Source organism: Talpa occidentalis, unplaced genomic scaffold (genome assembly GCF_014898055.3).
Source record: "Talpa occidentalis isolate TD23 unplaced genomic scaffold, MPIMG_talOcc4v2.1 talOcc4.12, whole genome shotgun sequence".
Taxonomy (NCBI): Eukaryota; Metazoa; Chordata; class Mammalia; order Eulipotyphla; family Talpidae; genus Talpa; species Talpa occidentalis.
The window spans coordinates 52332629-52352041 of record NW_023601212.1 but is presented as its reverse complement, the minus strand read 5'-3'; the positions used below and the strand labels follow the sequence as shown (position 1 = coordinate 52352041).

General features: G+C 37.7%; 1 protein-coding gene across 1 annotated transcript in view; it reads right to left on the bottom strand.

The window, feature by feature from the left end:
* Positions 1 to 19413, bottom strand: part of PLA2G4A (phospholipase A2 group IVA) — a 150558-nt gene that overhangs the window by 70555 nt on the left and 60590 nt on the right. Inside the window, exons 4-7 of the mRNA XM_037506320.2 lie at positions 19023 to 19171; positions 18287 to 18400; positions 8161 to 8198; positions 3677 to 3818 (exon numbers count right to left, since the gene is read on the bottom strand). Of these exons, the coding sequence (XP_037362217.1) occupies positions 3677 to 3818; positions 8161 to 8198; positions 18287 to 18400; positions 19023 to 19171 (443 nt within the window). The remainder of the gene's footprint in view (positions 1 to 3676; positions 3819 to 8160; positions 8199 to 18286; positions 18401 to 19022; positions 19172 to 19413) is intronic.

The following is a 19413-nucleotide window of genomic DNA, read 5'->3' as shown; positions in this document are numbered from 1 at the left end:
ACATTCCTGGGAGGTTATTTTGTTTATGTTGGAGTTTACATCAAGTTTATATTTTTAAATGATGTATTCTCACAGAGGAACAGGCAGACAGTAGAGATGGGGGTGGCCCAGGGAGGCCTCGACAGTTGATATATTGGGGGTCCCTAAAGGGGATTACCGTCCATATCTGACATGCATCTGCATTTGAAGGAAAAACCACCGTTTCATTTCCTCCCTTGAACTCAGAGGGAAGTGGCAAAGGATAAACTTAGGTCAGGGAGCTTCTCAATCCTACCGTGAGAAATGAATGCTTTGTCATCTGATGACTTTTAGTTTCTCTTCCTTTAGGGGGCCATTCTATGAGCAGTAAAGGGAGCAGAGGGTGAGTTCACAGCTGGGAGTGAAGAAAATAATTATTGCAAATATGTAGAAAGCAAACAGGCAGGGAAACACTAAGATTGTAAGGAGTCTCCCAAATGAAGTTGATGAACATGAATCAATGGAATTTTCCTTCCATTTCTTCCAGCAAACTCATCCAATTCCTGCCAAACAGTCTTAGACTCAAAGAGGATTTTCCCTTGTAGGGAAAAGATTTTGTCAACCTTTTTAGGTTCCCTGGCTGAGTCTGAAAATTAAAATGACAAAGAGAGAATAACAGGAGAAAGTATACACATTTATTTATTCAATCTAAATTTTACATGGCAAGGGAGACTTCATAATACCTCAGAAACAGGGTCTGAGTATTTTTATGCTAGTTGTGATGAAGAAGGGGTAATGTATAAATATGTGTATAAACATGATAGGTCAGAGAGTAGGACAAAAGCAGGGTAAACTGCAGGAACTTTAATAAGGCCTATTTGTTTAGATACTTCTCAGAGTCTCTGTCTTGAAATAAGGATTCTCCTTTATTCAGGTAAAAGGAATATAGCCCTCATACAAGGTCTTGTGATCTGTGTCAGCGAAGAAAGGTCAGAGAGACTTTCTTGCTTCTCCAATTTGCCCAGATTTCTTCAGCCTAAAATATTCCATATGTCAAGGTGCTACATTTTGGGGTGGCATGTCCTGAACCCCATCACCATCCTCTCTACTGCAAGTCACTGTGTTGGAAGTCCTTACATTCCTCTTCTTCAAAGAAGTTACCACATCACTGTGATATCTGCTTAAATTTCTTTCTCCCCAATTAAAATTTAAACTCACTGAGGAAACTGACTGTTCAGGCTTAAGCATTTCAGTTGTATTAACCTCGAGAGTACTTAGGGCAGTGTCTCAATACATGACAAAGACAGAAATGAAAGGAACTCAGAATGTCATTTTTCTCTTCCAAGGGTACAACAATATCAAATAAGGTATGGACAGCCGAGTGGTTGATTATAGATACGTGAAAAACACAAGAAACAAAAAAACCTTCCCTAGAAGCTAGAAACTTCTGAGTCACTTGTAGAAAAGGAAGTGTCTTCAAGGACTTATTATCCTGAGGCAATAATCAACCACAAATTCTACCTGAGATTTGTTTGATGACAAGTGAGATACAGAGTAGAGAAGTCTCCATTGTTTTATAAAAATTGAAACTTCAATGGAGTTTTCGCTTCTGCTCTTAGCTTCCTCTCAGTAACAGCTCCCCATAAACATCACTTTATCTTAGATGAATGACAGGAACCACAATAACCTCAAAAGACTGGCTTCCCACCCAAGCACCCACATAAAAATACCTTTGGAAATCTGTGAGCACACATGGAAGATGGTTGTCCCACATGATTTCCTTAGTTAGAATTTATGTCTCATTTCCAATGGTGTTTTGCCCTTAATTTACAATAATCTTGAGCCCCTGGTGTGCGTTTGTGTGTGTGTGTATACACATAGGAGTATGTACATATGTGTTAGGCAGTCACCAAAAAAAGTAACTTTCTAAAAATAATGCTCATTTAAAATATTCAATTAGCAGAAAAATTCAAAGAAAATAAGTAAAAAATTACTGATATGCCAATAAGAAATTTTATAATTACCATATGATAAACATCATTGCAGTTATTTATTTTTTTCAGATTTCATATAGGAGGATACACCAGTGGATAAACAGATGGATGGAAGGATAGATGTGTGGCTAGATGGGTGGATGGATGCATGAATAGAATCATCATTTGGTAGATAGAACTAAAGAAAGTAAGGAATGAAGGAAGAAAGGAGAGAGAGAGAGAGAGAGGTGAAGGGATAAATGAATGGATAAAAAGCTAAAAAGTAGATTGCACAACACAAGTTATTGGTTCATAAATTTACTATATTCTGCTGGAATTCAAAGGAAAGAAAATAAATTAAAGTATAATTAAAGGTTTACACTTTAATATTTCTTCACAAAAATATTTTAATTTTAAGATGTCTATAATTAGAGTTGTAAAAACATTAATAAACACCATAACTTAAAAAAACATTATTTTTAACTATTTCATCAATTTTGAATGATATTCCTTTTAATTCTCTGGTAATGTAACAGGGTGGTGCCCAGGAAAAAGGGGAGGGTCCAGGTTCCCCGCCCCACCCAAAGAAGGTGGAACTGAGTGGGGAGAACAGGAAGCAGGAAAGGAGACCCGAGAAGAGGGAAGCAGGATGGAGAGCCAGAGGGAGACCTGGAGGAGGCACATGGAGGAGAGAGACACATGAAGAAACTGCACTTGCTTCTTGGTCCTGGACTGGTTGAAATGGATGTGGGTGGGAGACCAGTGGGGAGGTTAACAACGTCACCTTTCATCTTGATTTTGATTTTGCTCTTTCCCCCCAGAACGATCTGGCTGTTTCTGATGCTTTTCTATGTGTTCCTGCTGGAAGGTGCTTTAGACTTGTGACAGGTTTTCGGGCCTTGCTCTGGGCCAATCATGTTTGGGTGGGTAGACTCTTACCCACAAGGGGATGGGTAACTTTGGGTGCTTGATTTAGAAACAATATTCTTTGTCTTTTCTTCATTGTTCACTAATTGTATTAAAGTTCCTTTTCATTAAAGGTCTTACACATTTTGTCTTAATGCAGAGATGGCAGAAGCTATTTAGAGCAGGTAGTTTGGCGGGGGTCCTGAGGTACCCCTCTCCCTGCCCTGTAACAGTATGAAATATAAAGAATTTGGAATATCTTCTTTTATTGCCCCATTTATATCTACTAATTCTTGTTGATCATATTATCATTATCAAATTAATAGAATTTTCTTCTTGCTTAATATTGATAATTTTCAAGGCTGTTTAATTTTAGTTAATACTAACTGACAAATTAGGACAAAACACAACAGAATTAAGTTTACACTGAGAAAAATATGGTGGTTGTTAGAGGGGAAAGGGAAGGGTAGTTAGAAGGATGATAATGGTGAATTGTAGTAGAAAATTAGTGGGTGCAATATGGTATCTACTGATATCAAGAAAAGAATTAATTCAATGATCCTTTTGAATCTTGAGGTTAAAATTTTCCTACTGATAGGATATCTTGTTTTTACATAAATATATGCTTTTTAAAGACGACATCTGATCAGTATCTAAATATGGGCAGCAATTGTGATGCTCTTCCTAAAAATCAATTCCATTTATAAAACACCTTAACTTAAAAAATGGAAGAAATAAAGCTCAATATCAATATTTCCAAATTTGGGTGAAAGTTGGGAGAAAGCATCCAAAGAAAATCATTATTACATTGAAATAACATTTTAAACATTTTGACTCACATCACGTGAAGAACACAAGCTTTCACTGTTCTTTGGGCCCAGGAGTTTTTTCATGTTCTCCTTTATGTTTTCTTTTCTCTGTTGTCTGAAAATTTTCTCCTGATCACACAGAGCCATACTGAACCGGAGGTCTGGGGAAGAGCTGTGTGCACAATAAACAGGCATGAATTTACATATAACTTATTACAACATATACTACAATAACAGGCAATAAGCAGTGGTCCCCAGTGGCCTTGTAATCGATCCATCCCTGATAGCTACAGTGATCAAAGGTCATGGATTCCTTGAAGCTATTTCCTAGGAAGGGATCTAAAACAAGAGTACTAAATGATGACTCTTTTAGATCAGATGTTCCAAGGCCTGTTTTTAGAAAACAAGGAGTAAAAGATGTTTTTAAAAAAAAAAAATCACAACAGTCATCTTTGGTATGAAGATATTTATGACAGTAAAGACTTTGGGAAATGTTTCAGAAAAGAAATCCATTTCATGTAGATTCAAAAGCTTACTTGATAAAGAATCGCTTCCCCTGTGTCCCTCACCCTTTCTCCCCTACAAGACAGAAACCCAAAGAGACTGTGTTCGAGATGCATACTTGCAGAAATATCAATAAATTACCTTGTCTAATGGATGTCTCCCTATGACAAAGAAAGGAATTTCTAGTAGAATCGTAGACAACCACAAATGAGTTTACCTCTGGAGTATTTTAGAATCTTTGAACTAGAGTCTCTTTCTGATAATGATCATTCCTGAGACACCTAAACCACACCAGAAACCATGGTAGGAATTATACATGTATTACTGCCACAATTATAGGAATAAATATTGCACATTAATATGCAATAGACTATTGTTTCTGCAAATTGTTTTTACTGATCCAAAAATCTGAGGCTCTGATGAAAGTCTTTATCACAAGAAGAAAAATTGAGGACAAATGTTAGCCTGACTTACATAGTGATCACTTTGCAATAGATAAGAATATTGCTGCATTATGCTTTCATCTGAAACTAATGTAGTGTCATGTTTCAGTTATATCTCGATAAACAAAAAATAAAAACTAAACTCTGAGAGGTTTGATCACAGGACAAATGGGTGATGTACTTACCACCATGTACCAATGCCACACAAAGACCGGTCCTAATACTGAACTCTAAAACCATCTACTGAAGTACTGAATTTAAAAATAGTATATATAGGGCCTCCCAGGTGGTGCAGCAGGTTGAGCGCAGTCCTGTGAAGTTGTCTGCGCCCTCTGCAGCTCGGGTTCGATTCCCGGCCAGACAGGGAGACACCCACATGGCGTGACAGACCTCTCCTGACTCACCTGCTGCTTTATAAATAAAATAAATCTTAAAAAAATAAAAATAGTATATATAAAGACAAACTATTTTAATTTTTAAAAAATTATTTATTTTCTTATATCATTGTTTGTTTTGTACAATATTTGATTTCTCCCCTCAGGTGTAGGACCCATGGTTCTTCCACATCACCTGTGAACTGTCACCATAGTCCCTTGTGTTCTTTCCTCCCCTGTTTTGACCCTTCTCCCTCCCCCTCCCCCCCACCCCCCCCCCCCCGCCGGTTGTATGCCTTAGATCTATGGTCAAGTTTCAAATTTACAAATTTTATTTATTTATTTATTTTAAAGATTTATTTATTTATTTATTTATTTATTTATTTATTTATTTATTTATTTATTTATACAAGCACTGGGTACAGTCAGAAGCGCGGGAGGGTGAGAGAATTCACCAGAGTCAGAGCAGAGAGCAGAGCAGGCAGACGGATGAAGTACACTGCTGAGGGGAGCAGCGGGCAGGAGAGGTCTGCGTGCCATGTGGGACCCTCACCTGGTGGCTGGGGATCGAACCAGTGCTGCAGAGGCTGTGGGCAGCTTCGTAACCCAGTGCTCAACTGCTGCGCCACCGGGGAGGCCCAAGTTTACAAATTTTAAAACCAACTCTTGAAAACTGACTATGGATCTGAAGTATTGGGGGGGCGGGCAGGAGGGAAAAGGAGGAATGAAGAGCATAAGGGACTATGGTGGAGGACTATGGGTGCTTCGGTAATGGGAAAATTATGGTGACTACATTTGAGGGGAGAAATCTATAGTTTAAAAAAAGTGAAGAAGTATGTAAAATAACGGTAGTTCAATAAAAATATATTATTAAAAAATTAACAAGTAAATAAGTAAAATAGTATACAAAAAACCACTAATATTCTATGATGTGCTATGAATAATCCAAAATGTAGAAAGCCTATCACTAATAAAATATGATCTTGCTAACATTTATAAAAGTCTTTTCTCTAAGAATGAATTAAATTTAAGTCTATCTATTTTGAATTAGAAATTCAAACTAATTTCTACTTGGTCATTATATTTCTTCTTTGTGAACTATAGAACAAGAGATGTCAATCCTCTGGGATGTGTATTTTTTTTTTTTAAGATTTTATTTTTATTTATTTATACAAGCACTGGGTACAGTCAGAAGTGCGGGAGGGTGAGAGAATTCTACAGAGCCAGAGTGGGGAGCAGAACAGGCAGACAGAGGGAGGACACTGATGAGGGGAGCAGTGGGTGCGGCAGGAGAGGTCTGTGCGCCATGCGGAACACTCGCTCCGCAGCCGGGGATCGAACCGGCGCTGCAGCGGTTGTGGGCAGCTTCGCAGCCTAGCGCTCAACCGCTGCGCCACCAGGGGAGGTCTGGGTTGTTTATTCTATGGTAATATTTGATTGTTACAAATAATATTTTAATTACTACTTGCTAAAGAACAAATTAAATAACCCAAAAAAGAAGAGGTATGATTGTTACTGAAAAATGTAACTGTAAATATTTAATTTCCATGAAAAATTTAAAAAATAGTATGACTAATAATTTTAAAAAATGTATTGAGGCAATATTTAAAAAATATTTTAAATATCTATTTTCTGGAAAATGACTGTGACATTGCTATTCTCATACATTTATTTTGGGAATGCATATTCACAATATACTTTGAAAAATGGTCAGGCAATGAACACCAAAAAGAAATTACGTATGTGTGCACCCTTTTACCCCGTAATTGTATTTTGGGATATCTACTTTAAGTAACTGAAATTTTTGAAAATTTCACTTAATCATAATATTCAGTAATAAGGACGTGGTCATTAAATTATATATCAAAGATTTGGATTACACAATTATTAATTTTGTTTATTATAAAGATTATGTAATGAGGGGAAAGAGTAAGATAGTGAATTAACATTTTTTTTAAGCCAAGTCTTGGAGAAAATTCTTTTTCTAGTACTATTATTATTACAATATATTAGGTTTGGTGTCGTTTAACCATTTTAAAAATAAAAATCCCACCCACACAATTGTATCTCTGAATCCCTCTCAATTTCATTTCCACTTCCTTTCCTGCTCCTCAGAGTAAACTATTTCCCTAAGCTTGCTTTTTTATTATTCTAATGTATTGATTTAAAATTTTGCAATATACATGCAGTCTTTACATAACATGTAAAATCATTTTATAGACTTAAAATAAATGCTAGAAACAGTATATATTCAGTAAAATTTTTTTCCATTTTGTTTTTGAGGTTCATTTGTTTACATAAGTAGAACTACTTCAAAATATTTTTACTATTATGGAACATTTTCATTATATGAGTATAGTATAATTACCCATTAACATTAAGGTTGCTTCCAGTTTTTGAAACTATCGCTAAAAGTAACACTATGAGCATGTGGAAAAGTTTCCTAAAAATATCCTCTTTAGAAAGAACATCTGATTGAATCATTACAATAGAGCTGCTTATAAAGTACTCTTATTTTACATGAGTAAAAATGTAATTAGAAATTTTTCAGCTTTAACGTATTTAGTGGGGGGAGATTTAAATCCAGTTTTTATTCTGGGATCAATCTTTCCTATAATATGCTATACTGATCATTATTTTACATTAAGTACAAAAAGCAGGAATAAAAAAAAAATCTATGAACAAAACAATGAATATAGCTGTTCAGAGAGATTAGTCCAAAAATAGCTAGAAGAAAAATCTCATTTATTTTATTTTTTGAATTGTGTCTTTTTTTATTGGGGGAGTATTGGTGTACAACATCGTATGATTTGGAGGTGTAGGTTCACACCACTTCAAGTATATGTGACCACATCTACCATACCCAATTGGGCCCTTTCACACTTTACTTCACACCGTTTTCATCCCCATCTGATAGCCTCAATTTTCTAGAGGAAAGGCCCTTTCTAAAAGTTCCTACCCTGACATCAATTATCTAATCACCAAGTGAAAAAATGGAAGCAAAGAATGGTATATTTACGAGTTTTTAAAAATGTCATTTAGCTAGGAGAGAGTACAAGAAAATGGGAGTGGAGAAGAACACCAAGCTGTCAGGATTATTATTTCACATATAAAAATACATTCTTTAAATCAATCAAAATAGGTCTGGAGATCACTCCCAATATTTTCTATCCAGTGAAATAAGTGCACTTACCAAACTTCAAGAGACATTTCCAGAATCATTTCAGTGACCTAAAATAGATGCATTGATCAGATTAGATGATAAATGGACATGTATTACATAGAATGCAAAGTCAAAATAATTTTTGAGTGCCAGATTACTTTTAACCTAATAAAACACCTAAAACAAAAAGTAAGAGTTCCATTACAAATATATTTCAATATATTTTTCTTGCTATTTTTCATAACATAAGTTACTTAACGATCATGCCAAAAAAAAAAACCATAAAAAAATAAAACAAACATAAAAAGGCAATTCTTATGTTTGCCAATAAATTTCATGTTTGCTAAAATCTTAGCAAATGAAAGAATTGTCTTTTCATGGTGCTTTCTGTTTTCACTAAGATGAAGTAGTTCAGTTCCATAATCATCGTTCCCAAAACATGATGATTGCCTGAAATCTAAGAACTATTGAGATGTTGCATTAATTACTGAGGAGCTATCCCTAGGCTTTAAATTCAAAGGCAGAAGAGGCTGGGAAGTTAAAAAAAAAAGTGTGTGTAAAAATTCACAAGACTACATGTGGTAAGTGTGGGTTGGAGTAGGCAGGGCACCAAGCCGAGATGGGCAGTGGCAATCAGGGGCCAGTTCACTTGGTCCACTCAAGAAATATCTGCCAATGGGATGTGGGGCTTAGGCCTTAATTTTTTTCAACATGTATGAGCCAACCAAATATATTGGAGGACCCCATCATTCTAATGGTGCAATTTTTGTTTAATGGAAAAGACTGACTAACAATATCTACAGCACAGAAGAGATATTTAAAGATGTCCTTTCAGACACTTTAAATCTTTTGTATAGAAAGAACTTCTCAACATTATCTATGCCATTATTCACGAAAAAATGTAATTTTAGATTGTTATGAGGACCAAATGAGAAAATACTTTGGAAGTTGCTGCATAATTATAAGCTGCTGCTATTATTTTTTTATTATATCAGTTACCATAAGAATATAGAATGAGGCCTCCCTGGTGACACAAGGGGTTAAACACAGTACTGTGAAGCTATCCGCAGCCTCTGCAGCACAAATTGGGTCCCTGGCCAGCCAGGGAGCTACCCACATGGTACAGCAGACCTCTCCTGATTCACCTGCTACTCCCCTCAGCAGTGTATTCCAGTAGATCTGCCTGTTCTGCTCCCCACTCTGTCTCTGGTGAATCCTCTCACCCCCCGCCCCCGCATCTCTGGCCTGTACCCCCCTTCTTGTATGCATAAATAAATAAATCTTTAAAAAAAAGAATATAGAATGTATCTGTTCAATACCTTCAATATGAAGATAATTTTAGAACCAACATAAAATGCTATAGATTATTGGGGCTCTGTTTACCTTTTGATTTCTGGGATGGAAAAAAAAAACTAGAAGGAACTTTCCTAAAAGGTTAAAATAAGTTAATTGATAGCTCTTAGGTTAGAATTTAATGAGTAAGAAAAAGGAATTGAAACCCTCAGTACAAAAACTTGCCTCTCCCACTAAACTGTAAACTCTGTCTTACATAGGCCTCTGTTACTAACTCATTGCACAGCAATTGGATACAATATATCCTCAGTAAAAATTGTTGAATCATGGTGCACATGTATATGTGTGTGCGCACATGCATGTGTGTATGTGTGTGGCAGATCAAGCAAAATTTTTTTTTTTTTTTTTTTGTCAAGAAACATGTAATTACTACCAGAGATAAAATCATGACGGTCTAACCCACACAGCAATTCCTATGCCTGGAATTCCATTAACTTTTATTTTTCCAAGGAGCAAATAAATATTACTTTCAAGTCAATAAAATAATCTAGAATCCCAGTACAAACAGGATTATATATGCCCAGATGAATCATAGTTCAACTATAAGTCAGAAGGTGATTGGATTTAAAACAATGAAGGTGGTTGCTGTCATATATCAATGAAAGCACTGTTCACACCACATCCCACATGTTATGTCTATTTCCTACTTCCAAATTTTATTTGGAGTCTTTCCCAATGAGGGTTTGGAAAACATTTTGTATTAAATGAGGTTACTCTGGATATTTAGTAAGAAAAACATGAGCAGAACAGCCTTATTTTCCCCTCCAAAAATAATATCTGAAAGCTGACATCAAAGTGAAATTAGATTTAATGTTTTTATCTCCAGAGGACAGAAGTACCATGGGATAATGGAAATTAAATCCAGTAAAATGTATTTTTTTCCTAACAAGTGGAAAGATGTGAAAGCTGATATGAACCCGCTTATCAAATGAAGACCTTCATGACAGAAAGTATTCAGGAAAAGGCTAGTTTCCCAATTGGCAGATCCCTAAGCAACCATATATTAAGGTATTCAATATCTGAATATCTTTAATGCCTACTTGTCCTGAAAACTTAATAAATTAAAGGAAAAACAATGGTGCTGTGTTCATGGCCCTATTTGTCTTCTCCAGAAAACGTCGCTTCTACATCCATCTATGGCATTCTCTTAGCTGAGTCATTCGTGATCCTAGACAGATTGATATGATTCTTAAATGAAGGCTGGCTGAGAGACAAGAAGACAGAGGACTTTTCTGGCATTTGGGAGTATTACAGAATGTGTTGGCATGGTTCTTGTCACACAGACTGGGTGCCTCACTTCCACATGTTGCTCAAGTGAATTCCTCACAACAGAGGCCATTTTAAACTCCTGCACTAGATGTACTATGTTCAGACATGCTATGAAGATTGACATTCACAAGCTCTCTGCGCCTTTTTAGCTGGAACATGTCATTCGGATAAAATAGCTACAAAAATATGTACTTCCTATGAGGCATTGAACAATTATTGTAAACTCCTTCCCACACACTGTATAAAGCATTTCTGCATTTACAATCTTCCAGGTTGCTTCATTATCAAGGCAATTAGAAGAAAAGGTAACCAAAGCTCCCCGCTCGCCCCAAAGCCATGATACATAGCTAGGAGCCAGAGCAAATGAAACGAACTCCATCTCTTGCAGGAATTGTAAAAGTTAGAAGGAGGCTGTCCTCATCATATATTCTTGTGGAAAACAACAATCTCTTCTTTGAATTTCACATAGAGAACAATTTCGGATGTGTACATTGGGAGACATTCAGTTGGAAGAGGGACAAGAACAGGGGAACTAGAGGAAGACTGGCTACAAGCTACATCGAAAAATAAAAATTCTGTATGATCCAGTTATCCCACTTCTGGGTGTTTTTGCATAGAAAACACCAATTCAAAGAGATACGCCTATCCTCATGTTCATTGTAGCATTTATTCACAATAGCTAAGGGTTAGAAACAACTTAAGCATTATCAGTGCAATTATCGAGATAAAAAACATGTGGTATAAATATCCAGTGGAATACTACTGGGTTATAAAAAAGATAAAATCCTGCCATTTGCAACAACGTGGATAGACTTAGAGTAAAATAAGTCAGAGACAGAAAGACAAATACCATATGATTTCACTCATATGTGGTACATAAAGAAATGAATGAACTAAATAAAGTGAAAATAAACTGTTGGATCATAAGACTAAATTAGTGGTTATTAGAGGAAAGCAGGGAGGATAATGAGTAAATCAGGTTCAAGTGGTGAACTGTGTGGTGAAGGATGGAAATAGACTTTTAGTGGTGAATGAAAACATATACAGACGATCATTGTGTTCACCTGAAATGTATATATATATATTATATTCTATATATAAAGTTATATATATAAAGTTTATTAATATGGAAAATATTACATACCAATATATATACTATAAATCAATGTTACATCAATAATTAAAAAAACTTTGTTTTCAGTATCAGATATTCTCTGTATCATTACTAAAGCTACTGAGGAAAAAGTCAAAGCTTGTTTATATAATTTTTCCTTTCTGTAACTCAGAAAGAGAATATCCACATTCTGACATTGGGAATTTGAGCTCTGTTACTGTCTGACTCCAGTGTACCTGTTCTTCCTCCATGCATGAATGCCCCGTTCCCATCAACTCATCGAGACACTGTTTCTGGAACATACTTTTCCCCTCTAGTCCCAAAACTATGAGTAGCTCAGGTAGTTCTCTCTACTAGACAACCTTCTACCTCTTGAGTGATCCAACCACATAAGTCTAAGCCACTGATGTCCACCAAAACCCCCTGTAAGCTTTTTGCCTCTCTGTCCTCATCTCCACTGCCCCACCTACTGCTCATCATGTTCCTGCTACTCAATTGGCCAGCAAACCTCTACTCAGGACCTTTCTATTCAGAGTGCCCTCTGCCCTCAGGTATCATCAGAGAGGCTTAGGTGAGAAGAACTCCACCTCTTCTAGGAATTATAAATATCCGTGACTACATTATAGCTGCTACAAATTTATAAAAGATTTAAGTGTTTATAACATTTTGGGGACTACATCTGTATTTTCTTTCACACTCGTATACATAACCCCCTTTCTGCCTTTCCGAGTTTATTTAGCACTTATTACTAACACTAACACAAGTACCTTTTCCTGATTCATCTTGCTTCTTGTTTATCTTACTAAGCATACATTTAGCAAGGATAGCGATTTTTGTTGGTTTTGCTTGCTGCTGAGCAAGGAAGAGCAAGGAATGCCTAAAGATTGCCACATAGTAGGTGCTCAATTGTTATCTGTGAGCTAAATGAATAACTTGTTATAACTCTCATTACACATATTGTCTGCATGATTTATTTGTCACAAAATTTTAATATGTGAATACGGAACTGTATTTAATGATATATGAAGTGTTTAGGGGTGGTAAAGCGTATCAATGGTCTGTAATTTGTTTATAAATGTATCAAAAAAGTAAGATGGTTTGCTAGGAGGATAGAGAGAGATGTGGCAAAACAAATAGAGTAGAACTAATTGTGGAATTTAGGAGGGAGTAGTATGGGTGTTTGCTTTATAAACCTTTCAGCTTTTTAAAAAAAGATTTATTTATTTATGCATACATGAACTGGGGTACAGGCCAGAGGTGTGGGGGGTGAGACGATTCACCAGAGACAGAGTGGGAAACAGAACAGGCAGACTGACTGAAATATACTGCTGAGGGGAGCAGCGGGAGAGACAGGAGAGGTCTGCTATGCTATGTAGGAAGCTCCCTGGCCAGCTGGGGATCAAACTCACACTGCAGAGGCTTCAGATAGCTTCACAGTGCTGTGATTAACCCCTTGTGCCACCAAGGAGGTCCTAAACCTTTCGACATTTTAAGTTTGAAATTTTCTTTATATTTTATGAATTTATTTTTAATTGTGGTAACACTGATTTGCAGTGTTTATGATTGTACTTTGATTGTGATCTCCTCCTTCGGGTGTTGTTACCACACTGCACCTCACCAAGGCAACCATTATCCTCCACCATCTTCTATTGAGCTCCCTCATGGCTTTGCTCTCACCCTTCCCCTTGCATTGGCTCAGTTCTACAGTCAGGTTTTTAGGGTTTGTTATGATTCATTTTTACCTGACCCTTTGTATCGCTTCTCTGTGTTCCACATGTAACACCATCTGGTATTTGTATTTCTCCTTTTGACTTATTTCATTTGAATTTTTTTTCAAGATTTACTTATTTATTTATGCATAGAAGAACTGGGGTGTAGGCCAGAGGTAGAGGGGTGAGAGGAGTCACCAGAAACAGAGTGGGGAGCAGAAAAGGTGGATTGACTGAAATACACTGCCGAGGGGAGCAGCGGCCGAGACAGGTGAGGTCTGTTTTTTGTCATATGTGGGTTAGCTCCCTGGCCAGGAGCTGAGGCCATAGTGCTGAGACTTAACTCCTATGCTACCAAGGAGGCCCTGAAAATTTTTATAATAAAATTTGGGGGAAAATTATGCTTTAGAGATGCCTTCCTTAACTTAACTATATAAACTTTAGCGGCACACCAGCTGTTCTGTGTAACACTATCTATTTTATTTTCTTTATAGTGTAGCACTATACAGTAGTTATCACTCACTGATACTGTGTTGATGGCAGTGAAAACTGCCACCCACTGACATTCCCCATTAGAATGTAGATGTCCCAGTGTATGGGCAGGACAGGCCACAGTGCAGGTTTTCTGATCCAGCAGACTGGGTAAAGGAGGAGTCAGAGTGGCTTTTGCAGGTCTTTCATTGGGATTTACCAGGCATATGGCAGGCAGGGGTGCTGGGGGGCCGGGAGGCTGGCAGGCCTCCCAGCCCCCAGCAAGTCTTCACTCTATCTGGGCTCTCTGGCATTCTCTGCTTCTCTCTCGGCTTCTGCTACTTCTTTCTCGTCTTCTCTTTTGGCTTCTGTTCGTTCTTGGCTTCTGCTGGTGTCCCCATGATGCCGCCCTTAAAAGCCCAGTCTCAGTCCAGGTGAATCCCATCCACGCATGCCCACACCCTATTCCAGGTGCCCACTATCAGGCATGCATTCAGGACCGCAAGGATCCATCATCTATCCTGAAGGCGGGAGGGCAGAAAAGCCTGACATTTTTCCTTACCCTACAACCAGGAACCAAATGGTCATGTATCATTCCCTGTGCTATTTACCCATTACATAGAATTTTGCCTAGAATATACAAATGTTCAATAAATAACTCCTAAGTAGGTAAATGAATGCATAAATGCATTATTTTATTACTTATCAGTATGTATTCCTTTTCAAACAAATTCCTTGGGATGGCATTTTTGCAGTATCTTTAATATTTAGCAAAGTTTTAAGAGCACAATAAAAGCTCAACTTATCCTATTAAGAAAAATAATCTGTTGATAGGTCAGACATTTAAAATTAAATAATAAAAATTTGTATTATTGCACTATTATTATTTTGTGATCCTATCTATAAAATGGGAAGAACTGAAAGCTTTTGGGTGAAAATGGTCAAATGAAAAATAAGCATTCTTTCTACATCACAGAATTATATAAATTAGAAAGGATCTTAGAAATAAGTTAATCAAAACCTTTATTTTAAAGATGAAGAAAATAAGACAGAGGGAGAGAATGATAAGTTAAACATTCTGGAAAAGGGTTAGCAATAGAGACAAAATGAGATTCAGACTTTCCCAATTCCCAGTTATTTTTGCAGCTGGCTCCTGGACACAGACATCACTCTGTGTTGACCTAGGATAACTTCAGGATGACAAAACTTTGAAGTTTTTATTGATAATGTTCTCTGTGAAGATTGTAGAGAAAAGACTGATCTCTCAGAGATGAGGAGAGACTGAAAGGCTAGCAGGGGGGCACGTGTAGGGTAAGGAAAAAATGTCAGGCTTTTCTGCCCTCCCGCCATCAGGATAGATGACAGAACCCTGCAGTCCTGAATGCATGCCTGATGGCGGGCACCTGGAGTAGGGTGTGGGCATAGGTAGATGGGATTCACCTGGGCTCAGACTGTGCTTTTTAAGGGTGGCGTCATGGGGACGCCAGCAGAAGCCAAGAGAGAGAGAAGGCCGGAGAGCCCGGATAGAGTGAAGACTTGCTGGGGGCTGGGAGGCCTGCCAGCCTCCCAGCGCCCCAGTACCTCTGCCTGCTGTGTACCTGGCAATACCAATAAAACCCTGCAAAACCACTGAGGACTCTGACTCCTCCTTTACCAGGTCTGCTGGATCCTAGAAAACCTGCTCGGTGGCCATTCCTGACTTGAGGAGGAGGGGGCTTCCCCAACAGCCACACACACTAACCTTCTCCCCACACTGTCACAGAACTGTCATTCAGATTAAAGCTGTAAAGGACTTCAGAACACAGCATGAAGAAAAGCAGTTTGGCTAACCACTTCCTCAGGCCACACAAAAGAAAAGTGATTATGTTAAGGTACTTTATTTTTTTTTCCACATTTTATTTAAATTTTATTTTTTATATTCCCCATACAATTACAACCCCCTTAATTTGACCCAAGCCCTCCTTTCCCTGCCCCCCACCCCCCATAGAGTGTCTCTGGTTCATAGTTGTTTGTTGATTTTGATATTTTCTTTCTTATAGTTATTCTTTTTCCTGGTCCCTTATTTAAGTTTTCTAGATTCCTGCTATGAGTGAGACCATCCGGTATTTTTCTTTTTCTTTCTGACTTATTTCGCTGAGCATGTAAGCTACTTTAAATTCAGGAATGTGAAAAAAACAGTCTGTAGCCTCCAGACTACACGTAATAATATGACAATATCTAAAAACCTTTTTTAGACCCTGGAGGTATACACCTAAGCAGAGGATATGACCAGAGAAGGAGAAATACATGTTTTCCCACAAAATCTTCTCTTAGAATCAATCTTTGTGTCAGAGAGACTGAAAAGTGGAAAGAAGCAGTACACTTTGGAAAGCTAATTCACACTCACAAAGGTCTCAACAAACATGTAGTGAGATGGGATCCTAGCACCGCGTAATTGGTGAGGTCTGTGATTTTAACCTTTGACTACCTCTAATCTCTTTACCCTGCTACTCAACAACCCTTACCCACCAGGCCCTTGAACTTGCCAGGCCTCAACTTGCTCTCTTCTTTTAAGACTCCATGTCTTTTCGGTTTCTTCTGCCTGGATTGCTCATAACTGCTTCTCTGACCACTGAAATTCTTAATTTCTTTATGTACAATAACAGCAGCAACCAAAATAATAAGCATTTATGTAATGTTTACTATGTACCAGGTACTGTTCTAAGATGCACTAGATGATGTGGATACATCTATGTGAGTATAGCACTTACATATATTTCTATAATAAATGATTATTATATATTTAACTGTAATAAATTATGTGGTGATAAAGATAAACTAAGTAGTATATAATCATATTTCATATAAGTGAAATATAATTATAATTAATGGTAACTCATGGTATCGTTGCTAAATTTATCTTTTTTTAGATTTATTTATTTATGCATACAAGAACTGGGGTACAGGCCAGAGGTGTGGGGGGTGAGAGGACTCACCAGGGAGAGAGTGGAGAATAGAACAGGCAGGCAGACTGAAATACATTGCTGAGGGGAGCAGCAGGTGAGATAAGACCTGCTGTGCCAGGTGGGTCAGCTCCCTGGCCAGGGATCAAATTTGTGCTGCAGTGGCTGCAGGTAGCTTCATAGTGCTGCGTCTTAACCCCTTGTGCCACTAGGGAGACCCTCATTGCTAAATTTAAAAACCCAAGTCCCCATTCCTTGCCCAGCAGGCAAGTTAGGGAGGCTTGACTGGATAAAGGGAGGAGGTGGAACTGCCATGGAAACCTGAGTATTAAGCTGATGCTCCAAAAAGCTGATGCTTTGTTGTGCTAATTCACATAATCAGCTAGGACACACCCAAGACTAGTCACCCTAACCAATGGTGCCTGGAGTATAAAAAGAGCCTGGGGGGCCTCCCCGGTGGTGCAGCGGTTGAGCACTGGGTTGAGAAGCTGCCCGCAGCCTCTGCAGTGCCAGTTCTATCCCCGGCCACCGGGCGAGGGTCCCACATGGCGCGCAGACCTCTCCTGCCGCCCGCTGCTCCCCTTAGCAGTGTACTTTGTCAGTCTGCCTGTTCTGCTCCCTGCTCTGGCTCTGGTGAATTCTCTCACTTTCCCTTGCCTCTGACTGTACCCAGTGCTTGTATAAATAAATAAATAAATCTTTTAAAAAATAAATAAAAAGAGCCCCAGGACCTCACTAGTGACAGAGGAGACCCCTCCTGTCTTGTCTGCTGCCTCTCATAGTAAATCCATCTGTTCTATTTTTCACTCGGTCTCTGGTGAATTCTTTCACTACTGTGCCTCCAGACTACACGTAATAATATGATAATATCTAAATGGATTTAAGGTATACATTTGTAATATTCATTTTATTGCCAATACACAGTATCACAAGAGATTATATGTACATAAAATTAAAACACTTAATCATAATGACTCTCTTGTGAGATATAATCTCCATTTTACAGATGAGGAGACTGAGAAGGAGAGGAGCTAAGTGACTTCACCAGGATAAAACAGATGGTAAGGGACAGAACTGGGATTTAAACACCAAACAGCCTGGCCTGAAATGCCAAGCTGATCCCCACATCAAGAGGTTACAAGTCATCTACTGAAATCAAGCCCTTCCTGTCCTCTTCTCATAACACAATCTTTCTTTAGTCTGTCTTCCCACAGCACTCTGTACACACCTCACAGGCACACATCTCATAGTATGGTGATATCTTTTTATCATGCATGTAATTCTGTTGTGTTACTTACTTGGTTGAAAACAAAAGGAACTTCTTTCTTCTCTCCCACTTTCATAGATGATATGGGGAATGTCGCTGTCCCTAGAGTTTCATCCATGACGTAATTGGAATCCATTAACGTGATCTATACAGAGGGAAAGCTAGACCATGACTATAAAGTTTCCCTTGGATATATGGAATCTACATCCAAAAATTCCCATGACATTTAACAAATTAAATTTTTAATTCATATTTCTCATTTGAGAGCCTCAATATTCAACAGGTAACAATACAGCTGTCTTTCCTTCCTGAAGTCTACATTTGCTATTGAAATAATGATGATTATAAAAAATCTTCCCAGTTGACCTATTTCATTATCCTGCTTTCAAAAATGGAACTTTATCCCCTCTCAAAAGAAATGTCATTTTGGAATGTAAGACATAAATTAATGCAGGAAGTCCATGCAATTACATTCAAAAGGATTTATTATAACTTATTTGAAAGGGAATTGAAAATATTTTTATTCTTTCATACTTGGATCTTCTTTAAAACAGAAAATATGTTTTCTCTGAAGTACGTGGGGGAGGATAATGGCTTCTTCCCAGCCCTACATAATGTCTTCATTTCCACTGGACCCTCACAGAATTGATGAGCACCATTTACAAGCTAGACTACCATGTTGCACAGCTGGATGCCAACCACACCTACTTGAGCATCAGTGTCAACATGAAGGTGACCATTTAACAGTCCCCAAATAATTCACTCACCTCCAGAACATTGTCCTGATTGGGATCCAAAATAAATTCAAATGTCTCATTCCACACAGGATTTACATCATTATTAAAATGTCTTGTTCTCTTCCTGCTGTCAGGGGTTGAGGATATGAAAAGTTCCACATATGGATCTGGAGTGTCAACTAGAGACAGAAAACACAAAAAGAAGGTGGCAAAAATGTGATTTATGATTTCTAATTTGTTTATATCAATATGTGATGTAAGGATATTTTCAATGAATCTATTCAAAATGTCTGAGATAAGATATATTATAGAATACCACAGATTATATACTTTTTACATAGTATGCCTCTCCCCTGCATGTCTTCTGTGAGAGGAATGGGTTATTAGGTGATTTATCCAGAATTCCTCTGTCTACCTAGAG